At 36.4% G+C, this 23,089-nt stretch overlaps 2 protein-coding genes across 2 annotated transcripts; both read right to left on the minus strand.

The window, feature by feature from the left end:
- Positions 1 to 831: 831 nt before the first annotated feature.
- On the minus strand, positions 832 to 22,946 carry ube4b (ubiquitination factor E4B, UFD2 homolog (S. cerevisiae)). Its single transcript, XM_039653004.2, has 27 exons — positions 22,679 to 22,946; positions 20,914 to 21,133; positions 18,453 to 18,588; positions 17,975 to 18,062; positions 17,159 to 17,303; positions 16,846 to 17,071; positions 13,626 to 13,767; positions 12,769 to 12,869; positions 12,059 to 12,173; positions 11,047 to 11,130; positions 10,791 to 10,847; positions 10,589 to 10,705; positions 10,375 to 10,473; positions 9,167 to 9,280; positions 8,873 to 9,071; positions 8,650 to 8,788; positions 7,310 to 7,409; positions 6,240 to 6,367; positions 6,052 to 6,150; positions 5,705 to 5,940; positions 5,500 to 5,626; positions 4,887 to 5,031; positions 4,516 to 4,650; positions 3,074 to 3,265; positions 2,807 to 2,981; positions 1,439 to 1,585; positions 832 to 1,334 (listed from the first exon to the last, which is right to left on the minus strand). Exons 1-27 carry the CDS (start codon positions 22,700 to 22,702, stop codon positions 1,273 to 1,275), a joined length of 3,552 nt encoding a protein of 1,183 aa, XP_039508938.1. The 5' UTR covers positions 22,703 to 22,946; the 3' UTR covers positions 832 to 1,272.
- Positions 15,143 to 16,835, minus strand: LOC148970646 (uncharacterized). The gene is made up of 2 exons (XM_089124166.1): positions 16,313 to 16,835; positions 15,143 to 15,480 (listed from the first exon to the last, which is right to left on the minus strand). Exons 1-2 carry the CDS (start codon positions 16,813 to 16,815, stop codon positions 15,240 to 15,242), a joined length of 744 nt encoding a protein of 247 aa, XP_088980292.1. The 5' UTR covers positions 16,816 to 16,835; the 3' UTR covers positions 15,143 to 15,239.
- Positions 22,947 to 23,089: the final 143 nt, after the last annotated feature.

The raw sequence follows: 23,089 nt of genomic DNA on the forward strand, positions 1-23,089 counted from the left end.
ACATTAAAATTGTACCCAGGATTATTCCTGTTAACTAAAACCATAAAAACACATTTTCTACTTGAATGAATAATTTCAAGTAACAAAAAAATTGTATTTCTCATTTTCATTTAGTAACATATAATGTACTAAATTAAAACTAAACTAGAAATTAAACAAAAAAGTAGTAACAAATTAAAATTGAAGAACAAAAACTAGAATAGTATTTCAATTATACTAAATCAACAGCCAGTGTCATCCATGAAACAATTTAATATTTAATACCTTAATTTCAAATGTTTTTATAAAAAATAAATAAATAAAAACATGAATGAATTTAAGAGGACAGGTAAAAAAAAGTGCAATGGCTATCTTGTGTGCATTCCCATTTATTACAGTTCAAAAGAATTTTGTAACAAAGGAAGCAAATTCCTGTACAGATAAACCCTTTTAATTCACTGGAAAAACTCTTTTAATTTATGCTGAAATCCAACAACTGGGGTTAACATTAATAACAAGAGATGATGACCCTTTATGATCCAAAACAAATGTTGGTGAAAAGAAGAAAAAAAAACATGATGTACTGGCATTTTTATGATGATCATGCTACAACACAGCTTCACATTCTCTCACTTGATCCAAGGGTTTCAGCTCTGCTTCAGCTTTTAGTCAAATTGTTGTACAAATGAGATTTCTGTGCAAACCAACAAAATTCAAATACATAGTCAATCACCATCTGATGCTTTATCAATTTACACCAACATCTATTTTATTTTCTACAAGACAGTCTAGAGCTTGTTAATTTATTTAAAATACGCTGTACTTCTCCAACCATATCAAATAAACGGCAGGTTAGGGACTGGACTGTAAACTGTATGTCTACAGCCAATGTTTATTGAGTGTAAAAATGGAAATACTGGTGTTACTTGACAACATTCTTCCAAATATCTCACAAACATGAACCCTCAGTGTTCACTGTCAGAACCATTACAATGTATAAGTCAATGAAAACAACAAGAATGTCTTCTTTCTGGTTTTGAGTGAGAATGTGTGCCCTTTCAGCTTGGTATGTATGCAGACATACAAATTCAAAAATCAAAATGTTTCAAAAGTCTAAACTTTATTAAGCTCCAATTTAGAATCATGAGCCTTTCAGACAGTGGCTCCATAAGGATAAAGGGAGGCAAAAACAATTTGGGTACTCTCATCTTTTTTTTTCTGTTTCTCTTCAGTTTACTTCCAGCGTGATAAAAACATTTATACTGAGGGGCAAGCTTGGCTCACTGAGAAAACTTAAAAGCGGCCACTCTGCTTCTCTCTCATCCAGGCCTGGATACGCTCCTTCAGCTCTGGGACTGTGGAAAAATACAGTCAGCAACAGAAAAAAGTCAAGTCACAGAGTGCATTTGGCAGCAGGACTGAAAGAAGCAATCTTTGAAAAGCGGTGTGTGGTTGGTACCTGATTCCAGCATGCTCTCTGTGAGAGGCTGTCTGTTAAAGGGGTCGGTGGGAGAGTTCAGGAGGTGTCGCAGAATGATGGATCGGTCCATGATGTTGCCGGAGGGAAGTTGCACGGGATCAGTCATAAGAGTGTCCATCAGCGGGTCTGTTCAGGTAGGAGCACGCTGTTATTTACTAACTTCAATCGACTAGTAAATCTGTTGCTATTCAAATGTTTGGGGTCAGTAAGATTTTGTTTTGTTGAAGAAATGAATACTTTTATTATGCAAGGATTCATTGCAATTGATCAAGAGTGACACTAAATACATTTTTAATGTTTTAATTAAATGCTCAACTTTCTATTCATCAAAGTATGAAAAAAAGTATCCTGGTATAGAAGAAATAAGAAAATAAGAAAAAGAAAAAGTAAGAAAAAGAAATATAAGAAAGAGTATAAGAAAAAGTAACACTTTACAATAAGGTTCATTCGTTAACATTAGTTAGCATGAACTAATAATGAATTGCACTTATCAGCATGTATTCAATTTTGTTAATGTTAATAAGTTAATGCACTGTGAACCAACAGGAAAAGCTGTATTTTTATTAACTAACGTTAACAAAGATTAATAAATACAGTAACAAATGCATCGCTTATGGTTATTTCAAGTTAGTTATTAGCTATTATTGTATTGTAAAGTGTTACCAAAGAAACTCAGAATGATTTCTGACGGATCATGTGACACTGAAGACTGGAGTAATGATGTTGAAAAGTTGCATTTTTAAAACATTTAAATAGAAAACATAATATAATATTTAATAATATTACCATTTACTGTATTTTGATCAAATAAATGCAGTCTTGGTGAGCCTAAGGACCCGTCCACACTACTGCTTTTTCGTTTAAAAACGGAGAATTAAAACGAATACGATCTCAGTCCACACCAGCGTTTTATCTGCGTATTAGAATTGATCTCCGTCCACATTAAAACGACTGAAAACGCGGATCACGTGACCATTCACCAACACTGGGCATGCGCGCGCCGGTTTAAACAGTGGCTGACGAATCAGGGAAGGACACGTCATGACAGATGACCCAATCATAGAGCCGAGCGTGAGCCTCGTTTCTAAACTCCTCCGTTTTGTCCCGTCTTCACTAAAACGCTCTCCGGAGATTCAACACGCAAAACGGAGCAGCAGCGTTTCTAAACTTCTCCGTTTTTTCCGTTTTAGTCTGGACGGGAGGTGCAAACATAGCAAAAGGTCTCCGCAGTAGTGTGGACGGGGCCTAAGATACTTCTTTCCAAAACATTGACAACTGACCCCAAACTTTTAAACGGTAGTGAATGATTCAAAGTATGACATAGCTAAAGACTTGATGAGCCGTCACCTTTAAACTCATCTGGGGCGTCGCTGTAATCCATCTCAGACTGAGAATTGCGAGCTACTATCTCCTCCACCTTCTCCAACAGAAGTTTGAATTTCTCAATAGCAATGGTGGATTTTATGCCCGCCTTTCTCATTTTGGAAATGACCTCCTCAAAGAGCTCCCTGCTGTATGACCGCTGAAAATGAGCAATAAAGACATTCATTTGAGTTACACACTATTTGTCTTGCAATACAGTTAAAATAACTTTGGTGTTGAGTAAATACAGACCTGGTCATCTGCAATGGCTTTAGCAAATCGGGCACAGTCCAGCTGCAGGTAGATATCAGTGAGCTGATCCAGGAGCTTCTTTGGCTCAAAACCGTATTTCTCTGGGTTTTCCACTTTTAGGTCTCGACATTTAGGCCCACATAGCTGCTGCAGGTTATAATTCAACATGGCAGCCAGACGAGGACCCAGTTCCTGTTCAATACAATATAATACATTACAAGTGTGGCCTTTTTCAAATCTCCTGAATAAACTCAATGTTCTGACCCTGTCAGCAGCTCAATTTTCTCTGAAGACTATAAATACCTGAAGAGAGCAGAGCGCAGGAGATTCATTTACAGGCAAGCAGCAGATTACAATCCTCACGCTTTTTCCTAACAAGCAAACCTACATAGATTTTGTTATGCTCTACTTTACCACTTTTTAGGAGCTTCCTAATGCAAATCTGTTTGTTGTTGGCTAAAAATTTCCTCAAGACATGTTTCTTCAACTGTCCTGCTTAGATGCATTTATTAAACTGTTTCTGCTCATTTAATAAGCTCTTTAGCTGTTTGTATACTTCTGTTCAAAAGTTTGAGGTAAGAAAGATATTTTTTTCCTGAAATAAATGAATACTTTTATTGAGCAAAGACACATTCAATTGATCGAAATGTGACATTTCAAGATTTCAATTTCAAATAATTACTGTTGAAATTTCTGTTAAAGGGATAGTTCACTTTGAAATTAAATTTTGGTATGTTTTATTTTACCTCAAGGGCATCCAAGATGTAGGTGTTTTTGTTTGCACAGTATTTTTTCAATTTTGATATTTTTAGGTCAAACCGTTCTTGTCTATCAGTCACACAATGGAGGTATATGGTCACCACATGATTTAATGACTCGTAAATGTAAGTACACATTGATGGCCTAAGACACGAAACGAGCGGTTTGAGTGAGTCATTAAATCATGTTTAATTTGGACTGCACTGTGCATGCTCTTTGAGGTGGTGACCATAGACCTCCATTATATGACTAAAAAACACAAAGACACCTACATCTTGGATGCCCTTGAGGTAAGCTAAAATATACCAACAATTAATTTCAAAGTGAACTATCCCTTTAATCGAAAACGTATGAAAGTTTCCACAAAAATATAAAGCAGCACGACTGTTTTGGTCACCCTGATTTTGCCTAGACATATTTCTGGGTCAATTTTGTAGATAATGCAACAACATTCCTGTCCGAAAATTAAGTCCTACCCATAAGTTATAACTACATTCAGAGGGAAATGATGGGTAAATAATACTGATGTAAAAGCACCTAACCTTGGTTGTAAGCCTAAACGACATTAATTGTAAAATTGTCCCTTAAATCTGATTGGTTGATTGGAATGTTGTTCCAGGATCAACAAAGATGTTGATGTACTTGGTGAAATCAGGTTCCCCCAAACATGTTTCTTTACTTACAGGCCTGAGGAAGGGCTTTTGGACCTGTTTGGTGAGGATATGGAACATATCCACAGTCTCTGTGGCTAAAGCCAGGTATGATCGTGATACTCTCTCATCCTGAGTCAGCTGGGACTGACGGCTCTGCTGCTGCTCCTGAGGATCAGAACATTTCACATTCAATTAGATCTGATTGGAACTGGAGAACAAAACAAGGTAATGAAAGTAGAAACAATTCAGAACGTCCATTCACTTTAAAACTCCCTCCTCATCCTTTTATCCTTAAAGCTAATGTTTTTTTTTTTTTTTCAGTGACACAATAGTGCATTATATCCATTACACACAATAATGCATTCAACTAAATTATTGGTCAAGTTGTGATATGTGCTGACCCTGGGCAGCTGGTCCCATTGCTCTTTATTCTTCATCTCCTCCTGAATCTCATGGATGCGTTTCAAAGACTCCAAACTCTCATCCAGCAGAAAAGTTGTATCGTTTATTAGCATGTTGATATAGCGTACAAACTGTTTACCAGAGCTGTAGAATAAATGAGAGAGGGAAAATGTATTAATTATTATACTATCATTTTTAAACTTTTCATTATTATTTGTTAAATTTGTTGCATTCAAATTATTGTTTTGTTAAATGTATATATATATATATATATATTTAACAAAAAAATAATTTGAATGCAACAATTTTTTTTGTGGGAACAGGATTATTAAACTTTTAATTATTATTTGTTAAATTTGTTGCATTCAAATTATTTTTTTGTTAAATATATATGTTAAATATATATATTGTTAAATATATATATATATATATATATATAACAAAAAATAATTTGAATGCAACAAATTTAACAAATAATAATTAAAAGTTTATTAATTATAGGATATAGATGGAAAGATCATCTAATTTTACACAAAATATTATCTGATTTTTAAAATCAAACTTTCTTTCCATTATGGATTATTACCATTTCAAACTAAACATTGAACTCACTTGAACTCCTCCAGGAAGGTGCCTTGGTGGTTAATGTTTTGCCACAGGCTTTTGAATATGGTGCTGATGTGGTAACGGATGGTGAACTTGTCATAGAACTCACTTGTGGCTCCAGTGTGCTCCACATCTGGGGAGAAACAAAAATTAGCATAAAATCAAAATGCTCAGAATTGGCCTTGAAAACAAATTTCAGACACCCTTTCACCTGTGTAGAACTTCATGAGGGCGGGCACGAGCTGATTGACAGACAGTGGGTGGCTCTCCATCATCTCAAAGAAACGCTGGGTGCGCGGCTGCACCGCTGGGTTGGTAACGAACAACACCTCCACCAGTTTGGCAATCAAGTATGGGTTCTTTATGTAATTCTGACTGCAAAGGAAGACCACCAGGAAGGTTACAATGTCTTCAGTGCACGGCTCATAGAGAACCTGTGGAAAGTACCTGAGAAACAAAGGGGGAAAAAAGTTAAGTTTCACTAAAACAATAAATGTAACAAAATTTGGGGATTCGAATACTATGATGTGCACATTGCAGCACACTCATATGACTTACTGCACAATAAAAAGCAAGAACTCAGCCACATCTTCAATGTAAAACTCTGGCAGTGCAGCAAAGTTTTTGGGGATATCTGGGTTCAGAGGCAGGGTTACGCTGTAAGATTATAAAAGACAACAACAAGAAAATCAGAACACAACATCTCAACTACAACTTTGATGAAAGAATGTAAGCGGTGAACTGACTGTGGGTAGGCAGGCTCCACCATACGCAAGATGAGCTGGATGACCATACTGAAGAACTGAAGACATCTGCGCAGCAGGTTCTCGTCCAGCAGCCCTGCGTCTGCGCAGGCTTTAGAGCGCACCAGTTTCTGTCAACAAAGACAACATTTACACTCCGAGCTATTTACTTACTACTACTCTAATACATCTTTGTAAACAAAATACAAGTTATATTAAGTATTCATAGTTTAACAATGAAAACAACTTGCTCGTTTCTTTTTAGAACATGCCAAAATTAGCTAATTGGAAATGTTTACATTTTTTAAATGTACTCTATCGTTCAAAATGTAGGTTTTGAAGATTTTTTTTAATGTCTGATCAGTAAAACAGCAATATTGTGAAATATGATAGCAACTTAAAATACATTTAGTCTATTTTAAGATGTAATTTATTCCTGTGATGCAAAGCTGAATTTTCAGCATCATTACTCCAGTCTTCAGTGTCACATGATCCTTCAGAAATCATTCTAATATGCTGATTTTGAGTTTATGAAACATTTTTATTATTGTTAAAAACAACTGCTTAATTTTTTTTTTTGTGGGAACAGGATTTTTTTCCAGGATTCTTTGAATAGAAAGTTCAAAAGAACAACATTTACTTGAAAAAGAGATGTTTTTGTAACAATAGAAATGTCTTTACTGTCACTTTTGATCAGTTTAATGTGACCTTGCTGAAGAAAGGCATTACTCTCTTTGAGGGGAAAAACTTACGGACACAAAACTTTTAAGTAAATGTTTTTAAGTACCATAATATGGCACAGGACAGAGATCTTACTAATAAGCAATAATGGAATCATAAATTATTTTCATTATCGGTTTAATCAATTGTTGATGCTCTGATCTTAATAATACATATCTTTCTCAAGCAAAGTAAAGATGACATGAAATGTATTGCAAAAAACATCTAAAAATAATGGAAATCAGAGATTATACACTTTCTGCACCAATGAATGTATGACCTTTTGCTCCCAAGCGTTTTAAAAAATATTTTATGAATGTTATTTTTTTGTTAATAAAGACAACAGCACACACCTTCAGTTGTGTTTTACATCTCTTCAGCATCTCCCGATGACGGCTAGCCAACGGGGAATCCTTCCACTGGTTCTCACTGTTCTTCAGCTCTTCCACAGTTCTTTAAAACACACACATACATATTCAGCCTCGTGTAAATTACCTTGTCTGACAGCTTAACGGAAAAAAAAAAAGAAAAACTCCACAGAGAGTATTATTGGCCATCTAAGTGTTGTACCAGCTGCTGACAGCAGGGGTCACCGTGGTTCTGATCTGCCAGGCATCATGAGGCCAATAACAATGTGAGCAGCCTACTCTAGAGCTTTAGATCTAAAATCTGAAGGACTTGAAACACTGCCACTGATGCAGCACTAGCACAGGAGCTGATATTTTTGACATTGTGGGCATAAGATGACTTTAGATCTGCTCTAAAAAAGGACTGCAAGAAAACACCCTCTGCAAGAGGCATTGGGACAGGATTAGCCCGTCTCATCAGAGAGAGATTAAGGTCTTTTTCACAAAGTATGACAACAAAGAGTCACATACATGACATAAGCAATGAGGAATGCAGCATGTTCCACTCTGAGAATCGCCTTATTCACATCAATCTTTTAGATTCAAATAAAAGAGGCCATAATATGCTCTTTTACAAAGTCTTGGTTGTATTTTATTTTTATCTACTAGAATAGGTTTCCATGCTTCAATGTTAAAAACAACACTGTTGCAGCACTACTCTTGCCATTTTGCCAGTACCTGTTAAGCCGCTCCTTCCGAAAAGCAAAGTGAACTCTGATTGGTCAGCTGAACCAGTGTATTGAGATTGGTCAACCACTTCAACCATGTTTCAGAAATGTTACAATAACCACAAGTTTTCACACACTACTAACGGAACTCAACCAGGCCTTGTCCCATTTTTTGCATATGCCTTAGGCGTAAAATGATTTAAATGAGGAATATTATGACGTGTACGATCCTGGAAGAAACCTCAAGACTCCAGATGGAGTCATTTCAGGGAGTCCAGAAACAGTGCGGACAGCTATAGAGAATAAGTCCCTGTAGAGTAGACTGTGCCTTGACCTTTTTCATGCTCAAACAGCAACATTACAAAATTGAAAATGTAAAAAGCACTAATATGACCAAAGTGACGCAATATAATACAAGTACAACTAAACTTGTGATCTCTTGGCCGCAAAGTTTATAAGCCTGAGGCCCATCCGTAATTTTATAATTAAGAGCTCAAAGACCCTTTCCGCAGCTGTGACGTACCCATTTGCACTAGTGCGCACTTCACAGTGGACTAGTCTATTACCCTAAATGATTTTGGTAATAAATAGTTTTAGGACTGAATCTGTGCAAAGCACCTGTTCAGATCCCTGATGGCCCTCAGTCTCCGTATGTATCGCCGGCAGCAGGGGAGGATGGACAGATGATGGGCGTGTAGCGTTAAGAAGAAGCACTCTGTAGGGAACTTGGGCTCTGAAAACTTGGCTGGGTCTTCATCTGCGGAGGAATTGAAGGAACGGTAAATGGGTTGTCTGAATTCAAATGGAGCGTCTAAAGCGATTTGTCTGAGCCCACACTCACGCAGCTCGGTGAGCCAGCTCTTCAGGTCCTCCATCGTGGCATTGAGCCGGGTCTCTTCACGGCCGAGGTTCAGCCGACACTTTGGGTGGAAGATGTAGAGAGAATCCACTGTGTCCAGCTTGATTTTCATACTGAGCTGCTGCAGCACCCACAGGAAGTTCATCATGAAGCCGTCTGTGGACACCAGTTTGTCATCGGTCTAAAGACAGAAAGGAGGAGAAAATCGTCATATAATGTGGTATTAATGCATCAAAGATGAAATGTTTTGAAAGAAAGACATTTGAGCAGACATACCTGCATCTGAGCCTTTTTCACATTACGATTCACCAGAGCTGCCATGTAGCTCAAAGCCGCTTCCCTTGTCTCTCCATTCAATAAGATGTTGTGCAGGATTTTAAACAGATCTCCCTGGAAAACCAACAACAGCGCACAGAATTACAAAATATATTTTTTTTTTCTTCCCTTTCAAAGATGTCACTAAATTTACGTCAAATTTACGAAGCGCATTACATCAGAAGTTTAAGATAAATGATAATGGTGATCTGTGTATTTATGTTCGATGTGCATTAATGTTAAACGTTTTATGTCAATTTAATATTTTTATTATATGGAGGGAATAATTACTGTTTAACAATTTAATATTTAATTACAAAATAATTCCATGAATTAGATACATGACACGCCCCTCAATTAGAGGACTTTTCAAAGATTATTTGATTTTGAGTTTTACCTTCATCAACACTTATATAGTCAAATTGTGTTTGTTTAATACTTATATTTTCCATTTCTGTTCTGTTTTTTTTTCACACCATTAAATTGCTGTGGAAAGAGGGAAACTAAAAAACATGTTTATAATGTTCGTAAACATTTTATTTACCAGTGTTTTACATTATTTGCTAAAAGAAATAAGTTGCAATTTATACAGCAATGCAACATTTCTGGGGTTTCTTTTCTGTCAACAACCCAATTTTTAACCTGGTGCAAATTATTTTCTGGAAAAAACGGTATGTAATATTTTAATCCAAATACTCAAAATTCAAATTAAAAAAAACTTTATTATCTATCAACCAGTGATAGAAATTTGTCTTTGGTTAAAAAAGCTCACATATATTAAAAAAAAAAAAAAAAAAAAAAAAAAATCATCACAATTTAAAACTGTTACAAGGAAAAAGTAGGCCTGGCTTACACGTAAAACAATAAAGGCTCAAGCCCAATATACTGAACCAGATAAAAACCAGACCATTCTCAGTTGTAACTGAGTTATGGTCTGGGTTTTAACCAGGCTTTACCGTGCTAAATTATTATCTAACAGTTAAAACTTAACAATAAATGCACATTCTTAATCTCACCTCATTCATATGAAATGATACTTTTTATAATCGTATAAGAAAGAGCAAAAACTGAAGCTTCCACTTCCACCTCTGCTCTATAAAAAGAATATTCCCCCAATATTATAGCAGCTCATTAAAAATCAATGACTAAGTGATATGATGCTCATTCACCCTGGCAGACTCCAGATAATGCTGCAGTGACTGGCTGACCACACGGGTGTTCTCTACAGTGATGGCAGGGCCAGAGAAGAACTTGTCTCCCACTTTAGTCTAAAGAACAGCAAAACAAACATACAAATAAACAACTTTCCTCCCATCATGATTCATCAATGCTGCACATTGTATTATTCTTATTCATTTCAAATAAATGAATGAAATGACTTACGTCATCCTCAGCAAACACAGAAAGACTGAAGAATGCTCCGAGGAAGGAGAGTCTTTGAATTTCTCTTCCTGTCCCAGGACTGAGAGGGTCAGGACACCACAATGGCAGAGAGGTGATCTAAAAATACACACAGACAGACAATATTAAGAGTCAATTGCATAACCTGACTGGCTTGAGTTCGTAAGCTCCAACAAAAACCTACCAAATTGCATATAGGGTGAGTCTTCCCGAACTTGATTTCACAGAGCTCAGCCAAAGCCTGTAAAACAATTTAATATCATAATAACGTCATAGAGAAGAAACACAGATTCACCAGAGCAGCTTACTGTGTGAAACATGTCTGGAAGATCAGAGATATCTAACAGTGATAATGTATAAATCAAGGGAGCTTGTTCGGTCCTCATATGACTGATAATAGTCTTATTAAGCTTTTAAAAGAACAATAAGTACTTTCTTACCATCAGAGGAAACTTGAAGTTGTCACTGTCAAAAGAACACTCTTTTACAGCTAAAGCAAGCCCTTGAAGAATGGGAACAAAGATCTGGAAGAAGAACAACATTGATCATTCAAGACAAAAGTGCCATACCTTTTCTTTGAGCTAAATTGACTTCCAACCAGTTGAAAACAAGATGATTTTTAGTCGATGCATGAAGTCAGTTCCCCTCAAGTACAGGTGCCCTTGTAGAGCAACCACAGGTGTGCTTCCTCATTTGACAAGCACAAAGAATTAATTTTGAAAAGTATACACTACTGTCTAAAAGGAAGATTTTTAAAATGATTTTGAAAACAGTCAGCAAGGCTGCATTAATATAACCAAAAATGCAGTACTATTTACAATACAAAAAAACCCATAATATATAGTCAAATATTATCACAATTTCAAATAACCGTTTTCTATTTTAATATATTTATTCCAATGATGTCAAAACTGAATTTTCAGCAGTCTTCAGTGATCCTACGGAAATCAAACTAAAATGCCGATTTGGTGCTCATAAAACATTTTTCAAAAGAACAGCATTTATTAAAAATAAAAATCTTTTTTAATAAATGTCTTTACTGTCACTTGTCATCAAATGTAATGCATTTTTATAATTCTATAATTATTTAAAAATAATAAATCTTATTGGCCCCAAAAGTAGTGAATCTATATTCTCTAATTCAAAAACAAATACATGTTTTGCTTTTAAAGTGTGCATTTTCATTAATTAAAATAAAAGCAAGTTGTTTTGATATTTTTTAACCACATGCAATGTCTAAAGTGTGCACACTGGAACCACTAAACCTAATGTGGGTTAGAAATTATTTATTTTTAAATACTTCGCTGTTTCTACTAAAAACAAACACATGAAACATTTGAAAATAAGTTACAAATCGCTATGAGTTTTCCATCAATACTAAAGGGCTCTTGCACTTCAAAAGTAAAATGATGCAGCATGCGGCCTGTCTCCATAATCTGCTGCAACTCCCACCTGTTTGAACACCTCCTCCTCCTGGTGAGTCATGCGCACCAACTCCTGGATGAAGCCGTACGGAAGGTTCCGGCACAGCATGTAGGGAACCAGCAGGGAGGGCTGTAGAGGGGCCCTATTTGGGAGTGAAGAGATAAGGGAGGAGATGGCAATCTCATTTAAAATGTATTATGCTTGTGTGAATTGAAACTGACAGACCACATCATGCAACAAACTAATTTTCACACTTGGTTTAAACTGGAACTTGATTCAGCTCTCTTGCCCAGGTCTCTTTTCGCACTGTACGTTTGCTTCATCAGCATTGTAATAGCAGCAGTTGGCATTAACTTTAGTTGTTAAACAATGAATTTGGAGGAGAAAGCACCAGAAATCACTTTCTTACTTTCAAAATTTAACACATACAAAATGAAACCATGCATAGACAGGAAGCATGGTTTCATAAATTAATAATTAATAAATAATTATCAAAAATAATTTAAAATTAATTTTTAATTTAAAAAAAAATATATATTTTTTTTTTAAATAATAATTAAAAATAATAATTCACAAATTATTAATTTGGCTATTAATTTATGAGCCAAATTATGTCATTGGTAGAGGTTCACGGTTCAAGTCCATGACAATTCCAAAGGTCAAATCCACACCAAGAGCTCTAGTGTAAAAACACCTTCAAGTAACAGAGTTCAATGAAAAAGGCTGCTGTTACTGACCTGGGCTGTGTCAGGGCACCTTGAAGCACAAGTGCAGCATGGGAAATGCACTGGGAACGAATGTTGCTAAGCAGCTGACTGACAGCTGGTTGGCTGCAGATCTGAAACAGAAGAGCATATGAATAACACTGAGTCTACACAGGAAATTATCAATGATGCGTTTGTGACGCACAACATGAGTCTGTCGCTGCAGCACGTCATCTAAGAATCACCTGAGCTTTACCGAAAAAAATTAACTTGCTATAAAATTATTCTTATTTTGTAACAAAACTACAAAAATATATGATTACAAGACATACATGTCTTGGAATATCGCAATAATATCGTATCGTGATGTGTCTTAAATCGCTACATGAGGATATAATTACACACTGACAAAAAAATAGTAGAGCATTGATTAGACATCTCACTCAAGCACGTTTTGATGTAAAAGTCTTTATAAGTACATTAAATTTCAGACAGACTAATAAGTGAGATGGATAGAAACTGAAACAGCAGGTTTGTGAAGCAAAGTGCTGCAACGCTTTTAGTTTAGAAAGCTAAATTGATTAAAATAGGAGCAAATTACTTTTGACACGCATGTCTAGTGTAGACAGAGTGATACAACGACAAAACACAACATGCCAAAGAGGGAATTACCCTAGGCTTGACAAGACATTTGTCTTTCGCTTTCACATTTTCAACACCTCCAACCTCTCCTCTGACCTAATGACAAATGTGTTCTGACGAGGAGCTAAATGCTGGCGTATTTCCTTGTAACTCTTGTTATACCAGAAAATAATTCTGATGCGACACCTGGGAACTGAATTCAGAAATAATGCTGTAACAATGTGAGCATAACTTTTATCATGAGCTACCTTTGGGGCCTTCCTCTCTTCCATTCCCACACTGTCAAAACGCTCGATGAGGTAGTTGAGCATCTCCGTCTCTTTACAGGATTCTATGGTAAAGCGGTCACTACCTGAGTCACTAGTCATCCCCCCTCCGGATGCACCCAGGCTAGAGAGAGAAAGAGAAGGTTATGAGAAAAACACTCCCTTCAGTAAAAGAGCTGTAAATGAACCTTCTGGGAAAAACCCAAACTGAGTAAATAATAACCAAAACCACATTGCTTTAGCCACCCAGAGAGGTGTCTTTCATAATCAAATGTTTCCCTTTTTCTCAAGCCACTAACCTTTCAAAATGAGCTATGAATCAGATATAAATTAAGGTTTATCTCTATTTCAAGCAATGGTTAGAACAAACTTTACCCCACAAAGCAAGCAGTGTTTGGTGATCAGAGCCTCATAAATCATATCTTACCCTGTTTTACCATACAATTCAATAGTTTGGGGTCAATAGGTTTTTTAAAAAAAATAAATGATCAATACATTTATTCAGCAATGACACCATAAATTGATCAAAAGTGGTGATAAAGACTTACATTGCGACAAAAGCTTTCAATTTCAAATAAATGCTATTATTTTGAACTTTCTAATTATCAAAAGTGTCATGAAAAACTGTATTACATTTCCACAAAAATATTAAGCAGCTAAACCGTTTCCCATATTGATAATAATAAGAAATATTCCTTGAGTGCCAAAACAGCATATTAGAATGATTTCTGAAGGATCATGAGACTGGAGTAATGATTCTGAAAATTCAGCTTTGCATCACTTTAAAGTACAATAAAATAAATTGTAAACAATTTTTATGTCCATTATTTTTGATCCAATAAATGAAGCCTCAGTGAATGAGAGAAAATAAAATAACCCCCAAATTTTCACCAGTAGTTTCTGTACTACTTGTACAAAAGTCTCCATAAGGACAAGAAAAATTTGTCTAAAATTTAAATGCAAACATACATGTATTTTACATTTACTATAGATATTTCCAAATAAATAAAATCTACTTTTCCTGACTTAAGAGTGAAAAAAGAAATTTATACAAATCCCTGATATATTTAAATGTACAAATATTATGTGGTCACATGCATTTCGAACTACCTACCAATGTGATTTCAATAATTGGAACACAAAATGTTTTGGACTCAGTTTACACCTATATTTAGCGCTGACCATTTGTCATTGGATCCCTTGAGATGGATGTTAATACCATGTGTAAATGGCACTAAAACTTATGACATGAGATCAACAAAAGCAGGCCTCTGATATATGTGCTCCCCCCACAGGTCTTTGGTCATGAGACGGCATGCATTAGTGAACACTAGGGTGAGACAACACTCCACAGCAGGCATCTGGCTTTCATTAGTTCTGTTATACAGTCAGCTAGCATAATCTGAATGCCCGACAATCAGTCCTCCGTTATTCAGCACACACGACCTGTGTGGAAATTCAAAGGTCTTCTAGCTCACATTTCTGCTGTGAGCTGAGAATGGCCCTAAAAACTTCTTGTGCAATGGACACAATTTGAGCTGACGGCAAAGAAAAGCGAGAGAAATGCTGATTTCGTCAACCTGATGAGATCAATCGTCACGTTTCAACTCCACTATTTGGTGTGTGTCTCTCTTTTTGCCCTTGCAGTGCCAACATTGGGCACAGCGGGCTGTTGTTAGTGGCCAGGCAGCACGCTGAAGCATGCAACACACTTTGGCACTGATACCTGGACCCAAATTGAACCCCTGAAAAATCCTCCTCTTCCTCTTCCTCAGGCTCTTCATCACTGCTGTCCTGAGGCAAGTCGGACAGGGCGAAGAAGAGGAGGGAGAAAGGGCTGGAGCGGCCACAGAGTTTGAATGAAAGGAGACAGATAGACTGAATGAACACACAAAGTCGACGCAACTTCACATCTAATAGGGTGCCATAATAGCGTGGATATTTACATGCTCATTTTCTCTACTTTTACATGTAGATTACCTGTTAAACGAGTTATAAAGTACATTTTATGAAATGCCTGTAATTTAATAAAACTGTTAAAAGTAATCAAATCTCGATTTTCATATTGCACGTTAAAATGTGATGCCTTAATTCGATTGTGTTTTTTTTCATCGTTTTTTACTATTAATTTATTTTGACAAACATTTTAATATCTATAATCTCAAAACATGAAAATAATTATCAGCTTATTGATGCTTTGGTTAGCTGGTGTGTAAAAAAAGCAAACAGATCATCTAACAGTTACAGAATGTTTCATTTATTGCTATCAGCTGATATTGGATATTTAATTGTGCATGCTCATTTTCAAACACATATATTATCTGTTATACAAGCTATAAAACACCAATAATTCAATTACACTGTTAAAAGTAACTTTTAGAAAATCTTAAAATGAATATTGATTTTTCATATTGTATAAAATAAATGTTGTGATGCCTTAACTCACTTATGGTATTTAAAATTATGATTTTATTTTAGTTTATTTTAGCAAAGTAGTATAACATTTTAATATCTGCCACTTATTGGTTATCGCCGATAAATGAAAATAATTATGAGCTTATTAGTGCTTTGGTTTCCAAAAGTTTGAGAAAAAGCAGACTAATAGGCTAAATCAAAACAAAGACTATAAAGTCAATGTAACTTCACATCTAACAGGGTGTAAAAGGTACCTAGAGGGCATCCGGGCGGCAAGTGCAGTCCGTCTGGCCACAGTGTTGGGGGAGCCAGGGGGGAAGGGTAAAGGCATGGAGCTTTGGGTGTTATGGTGTCTGGGGGAAGGGCTGGAGGGGATACCTGAAGTTGAAGGGGGCGTAAGTGTTCCCGATGGAGTAGATCTGGGGCTTGGGCTTATGGGGATGGATGAGGTAAGGGAGTAGGGCCTGTATCTCTGGGAGGTGGGCAGAGGGACGGATGGAGAGGGAGACGGAAGGCTGGCAGGCAGACGAGAGATCGGAGGACTGGGGGAAACTGGGAAGGCGGCTGCAGAAGCCAGTGGGACAGATGGTGCACCCAATCTGGCAGAGCTCAGAGCTAGTGGGTTTGGGCTACAACCGTAAAGACTGAAAACAACAAAGACATGGATGAACATGAAGAAGGAAACACAGAAAATAGTAGGAAATTTAACGAGAAACCAAGAAAAAAGGGGTGTAGGTGGATATGTAGGGGGGTACATTATTCATTTCAAAAGAGCTATCACACTTGCCTGGAAAGAGAGCTGGCACCAAATGAACCAGCACAGGGCATCATGGGACTGCCGCTCTGGCTGGAGGGTGGGATGAGAGTCAGGTGACGGTCTGGGGATCTGGCAGTGGTAATTGGCTGAGATGTGGCGGTCAAGCTGGCGAATGGGTTACAGTCGCGTGAACGGGTGGACATCATAAGAGCTTCCATTAAAATCTGTCCGATCAGGTCTTTGAAGTCAGAGTAAACTAGGAGAAAGCATGCAAATGGAGATCAATTAGGGGAAAAGAAGCAGAACTCTCTGTCTTAAACCCTCTGTCGCTCTCAGTCCATACCATCCATAGGGTTCTTCTGGAATTCAGCAGCAAGTGAAGGGAGGAAGATGACATCACGGTCCTGGTCCTTCCAGGAAACACGCAAGATCTTACAGATAAGCTGCAAAGCCTGCTCTTCAGAGACATCAGGATTGGATGAGGAATCCTGCAAGTATTAATTCAGCACAACTTGTAAGTTACAAACACATCAGATCAGTGTTCAACCTTTTTGACTTGAATAGGGGCATTGATGGGGTAATTTAGATTATTTCAATAAATTAACAATATTTATTTAATATTTATTAAATAATATCTATTTATTTATTTATTAAATAATATTTATTATTAAGATATTTTATTTTTAGGCATGCACTATAATATCGGTATCGGTATTTATTTATTTATATTTATTCATTTATTAAATAATATTTATTTATTAAATATTATTACATAATATTTTGTATTAACATATTTTTATTTTTAGGCATGCACTATAATATCGGTATGATATCAGTTGTCATACTATATTACAAAGTTTGAAATTAAATGGTAAAAGCCAATATTGGATATTTAATTATGTTTTACTCTCAATTTGAGTAAACTCAACTATCGTTGACATGAAGTACATGTTAAATGTAACTTTTAGCAAATCTCAAATTGAAATAAATATTCATAATGAGAAAATATAACATTTTCCTACTGTACATTAAAATGTTGTGATGACTTTGATTATAGTTTTTAACTATTAATTTATTTAGACAAAATAGTTCTAGTATCTAGTATCTGCCACTTATCAGTTATTGGCCATTAGATGATAAGTAATGGCTTACTGGTTACCTTTTCAGCCAGGTTCCTTTTCTCTCTGCGATCACTGTCTTCCACCTCCATATTCTCAATTCCTGAGTCCACATCTACTTGGGACATGCTGAAGACCACAAAGATGAAATCCAGCTCAAGTAGCAGTTCAAATCCTCAAATGCCAAACAATATAACTTAAGCACTGCATGTTACAAAATGGAAGACACAAAAACTATGCAACTAATGATATCAAAAGGGTTTACTTAATGGGTAAATTTCCCGCTGTATGTATTCATCTTTATATGCACTTGAGGGATTATGTGGCTGAAGTACAAAAGAGAAACAGAGCATTTGCAATCCAACAGTAGAGAGATTCTGCAGTTTGAAAAGGTCTCGGTCATTTAGCGAGTGATATACAATACTTCATCTCCAGTACAATCTCAGTTTGAGCTCTTACGTCATGCTCTATCTTTGATTAGGAGTTCAGAGAGGACAAAGGTTCAAGACTGTCTCTCACCTCTTCTCGCATGAGGCCGTATCAATGTCCATGCTCTGAGAGCGGGACAGGGATTGGGACTGGGTCTCCAGGCTGTTGGATGGAGAGCTGGAGAGAGAGCTGACGCCTTCGCTGCTCTGGCTGCGGTACGCAACCCCTATAGTGATGGAGAGCACAAAAGGAAGCACTGTGTTTGAATACAAACCTGCTGATTGTGTCATGGAAAAAAAAAAAGGCTAAGCTGCAATCAAGCTCAAAAAAAAACTTGCATGGCTGGAAAACACACCGCACAGTTGAAGTTGAACCAAAAAAAATAATGAAAAAGAAATAATTACCAAAAACAGTCTGTACATCAACCGATTTGGTATGAAATAACTGCAGTCATTTAATATTTGGGGTTAGAGGTAAATGACAAACCTAACCAGAATGTTTAAGGTATATTAGTGGAGCAGCAGAAGCAATGGACCTGGTTTCTGTCTTATGATTGATTACATCTCTATGCTGTACATTCCAAAAAGAAGCTGCAACAGAGAGCAGGCTTGTGCTAGAACAGCTTTTTCATGCGACTCTGAATAATGTGTGGTAGTGGACACAAGACAGCTGTTTCCAATGACAACACACACCAGCAGCACAAAACTCATTCACTTTCCTATTTCTGTCCCGCAAGGCCCCATGTTAATTCAACATGGAAACATATAGGCTTTACCTGAAATACATTTTAACTAAACAGTAGATGAATGAACAGTGAAAAAAAACACAACCACGTATTAATCTGCGGTGTGTGATACAAACAAACATTAATCTATGGTAATCCAAGCATAATCCAACACCTATCCAGCTCAATTTGCATGATGTGACATTGAAGTTTTCTGTCTAAATACAGAAATATAACCCAGACTGAATTTACCGAAGTCTGTGCTTACAGCATAGACACATTAAGGGTGTGTTCACACTTGTAGTTTGGTTCTCTTGGTTCTTTTAGTCCGGACCAAAAAAAAAAATGATACATTTAGCCCTGGTTCATTTAGCGTTCGTTCACGCGGTCATTTAACACCAAACCTAAAGCGATCTAAACAAACGCTTTTACGACAAATATTTTGCAAGGGAACTTGTCGAACATCCAAAACAATGATTTGTGCTGGGCTAAATGCACTCGCTGTATGTGCGTACATATGATGGAGCTGACAACTTGTGAAGAGCTTATAAAATATGTAAAGACCAAACTGTCATGGCTATGACGAGAAAAAACAGGTATGCTTGAGCATTCTGTCCTTTATAACCAGGGTCACATCTTTGTGACATGTCCTGTTTTCGGTTTGTTTACATGTCTACATGGTCCGTGTTGAGACCAAGGGTCTTTACTCTGTAAAAAATGAAGCTAAAAAGGGACATAATCACTGGTAATATGGTACGCTGACAGTTAAAAAAAATAGATCATGGCACCATGAAAACAAAAACCAACATCAGCCTTGCATGTCTATGTGCACTCAGTTAAACCCTGGCCAAGGCTGTGCCCACAGCTCCATGACTGTGCAAATTTTCCACAGCAATGATGTTGATATTATTAACAATAAAATCTTTTAAAAAAGGCATTGATCAAATCACTAATATACCAACAACTAATGCTATATAACTTGAGCATTAAAGCTTCATCCACACAGGATTACAAATATGCCACTTAGATCCTCTATACTATAACATTGGTCATTTTAGCATCAACATTTTACACTAAGACAAGATCACAGTCTCAGTAAAATGTAATTACAATTAATCTACAGAGGGGCTTCAGATACAACTCACATGTCAGCTCAAAAAGTACTGTGTCCATTAAACAAACAACATTTACCATTAATAATATTAAAAATGACATTAAATGCTGCAGAGCTGAAACCTATTCTTGTGGATAATTCTGTATATTGCATTTATTGATCCATTTATTGTCAGATGCAGCATAAAATCATAAGTTATGCCTTACATTCCTTGTAACTGAAAAGCTGTATCTGAAAGTAAACAATCTGAAAATGAAAATAATGGAAATATAGCAAGTCTATAAACGTTTTGGTTTATAGTCTTGTATGCTCACCAAGGTTGCATTTATTTAAACAAAAATACAGTTTTCTGTTTTATATATATTTTAAAATGTAATTTATTAATCTTCAAAACAGAATTTTCAGCATCATTACTGCAGTGTCACATTCTTAAGAAATTGTTCTAAATATGCTGATTTGGGGATTAAGAAATATTTACTATTAATATTATCACTGTTGAAAACAGCGCTTAATATTTATCGTGAAAACAATCAAGAATAGAAAGTTCAAAAGAACACTATTTATAAAAAATCTTTACTGTCACTTTTGATCAATATTTAATGCATCCTTGCTGAACAAGTTTTAATTTCTTTAAAAAGAATAACTATTTTGGATGGATCTCTATCCACAGTCCTTTTCGAATGATCGAATGATAAAGTCACCATAGCACTTACCAGAGGCCCCCATAGGAGAAGTGGCAGGGGTGACCATTTGGGCATTTAGGCCGAGAGAGTGAGATGGAACTGGTGGGACAGGCTGCGATGAAGCCCCAGATGGCCCTGGCAAGGGTCCTGGAGGAGTCTCTCTCTGTGGGGATGTCAAGGGGGTGCTCAGGGGGGTGCTGGGCTGTGATGTGGGTCCTCCGGCTAACCGAGCCAGCCGCCTTCTTCGGATCTAAACAAGATAGAGTAATTACAATTGAATCTAATTACAGATCAATAATGAGCAAAAGTTTGAAATCTGACCTCAACTGCTTTTAGTTGGAATAGCATATCTTTAAAAGCAAAGAGGGAATTTCGCTTACACGCATGCTTTTGAGGAAAACAACAGTATTTTTTTTTTACGTGCTAAAGCATCGCAGTATTTTCAGCAGTGAAGAATCATCACTACACAGTGGAGTGAGTCATACGAGCTGGAGAAGGCAAACTAAAGGCCTCATCTTCTACAGAAAATAGTCAGTGAAATGGTAAAGACATATGATGCATCTCAGTTCACAGACATATAATGCTTTTTAAAATAACATTGAATTGTATACCATTTCATATTTGTGTGAGCTAAAATACAGAATAAATGCAATTATTAATCAATACAGCAACTTATTTTGAAAATTAATGGTAAATTGTTGACATCTATTTTAGAGAATACATCTTTTTAATCTATTTTAATGATTATTATTTAAGCTAACTCCCAGCCTGACCAGTTTAAAAGTGCCTAAAACCCATGAAAACCAGTATGACCTGACTGGGAGACCAGCAAACCTGCTAATAGGGTGGTTTAAGATGTTTTTGTAGGTCATATCTGGGCAGAGTTTGGTCTTAATTTACAGCAGAACAACCAAACACAAAGAACTGACTGAAATGCACACCGGTGTCATAGAGCAGCAACAACCAATGCCAAACAGCAATATCCAAAAACTGAAACAAAGAGCTCTATTGGTTAAAATGCACTTTAAATGCCAAATTATATATACCTAAAATAATAGGTTTTTCAGGTTAAACCAAAGGTTGTATGCTTCATTAGTTTCCCCCATTACAATTACACCGACCTCACGCCTGACAGTAGCTTGTTGCGCATGATTTCAGTTTCTAAAACAGACACCATTTAACCAAATGCATAGCTTTGGCAAAGCTGACCTCTGTAATTGCATATTTTATCACGACTTTAAATGTAAAAACTTAAATTAATCAAATATCTGGTAAAACCTGATTTTATTTCTTCACACGACAGTCTTTCAGCCATTTTGGATTCCCAGTGAAGAAAAGCTTCACAAAAGAAATCTTAACTTGTCAACTGGTTACAAGCTCCCCAGCGATTAAAAACGATAAGGATATTTTAATTGTCAAATTGAAAAAAAAAAACATAAGAAAAGGCAGATTGTCTAGGCTTGTGTCAGATCTAGTTTATTCAATTTATCAACAGCTTGCGAGCTGACTGGAAATGACCTTATTCTGGTTAAATTACACCTATATATCGGCACTTAAGTGGCTAGAAATTACGATTTAACATCTAGCCCCATATTTCTGTGCGCAATATGTTTGATCTGGATACACTGAGCTGTTGATTAGCCTGTGTCGTTAGCTTATCCCATTACTACTGCGATTGAAAAGGTGACAATGACAAGTCAATAAGCCTTTAACAAAACACAAAAACATAACAGACCTGACATCATATGAGCGGTTTCGACTAGAATTGCACTAAACTGTGTGAAAATAGCCTTACCTCTTCAGGACTGAGCTGCTCCATTGCTTTTCTTTTAATGTTCACCTTAATTATGTTGCTAGCCAGTCAGCTAGCTTCCTTATAAACACCAAAAGTGCATAGTCTGAACCATAAAACAAATATAAATAAGCTGTGATTATCTTATTTAGATCTTTATTTTAAAAATTCAAGGGCGCGTGGTTGATTCTTTTACGATCGGGAAGCGTTATCTTCGGTTTCTTTTAAGAATGAAACAAACACAAAAGTATTATTCGTCAAAACACCGACGCGGCCATTTTGGTTCTGGAATCACGTGACGTGAGATCGACACATTCCATGCTGCGGCAGTTCAGGAAACTGATTTCACTGCTAAGGCGAACTCAAGAGACTTGTTTTCTTCAAAAACAATCTCAAGAGACTTATTTTCTTCAG

Source organism: Pimephales promelas, chromosome 20 (assembly GCF_988280905.1).
Source record: "Pimephales promelas chromosome 20, fPimPro1.hap1.1, whole genome shotgun sequence".
Classification (NCBI taxonomy): Eukaryota; Metazoa; Chordata; class Actinopteri; order Cypriniformes; family Leuciscidae; genus Pimephales; species Pimephales promelas.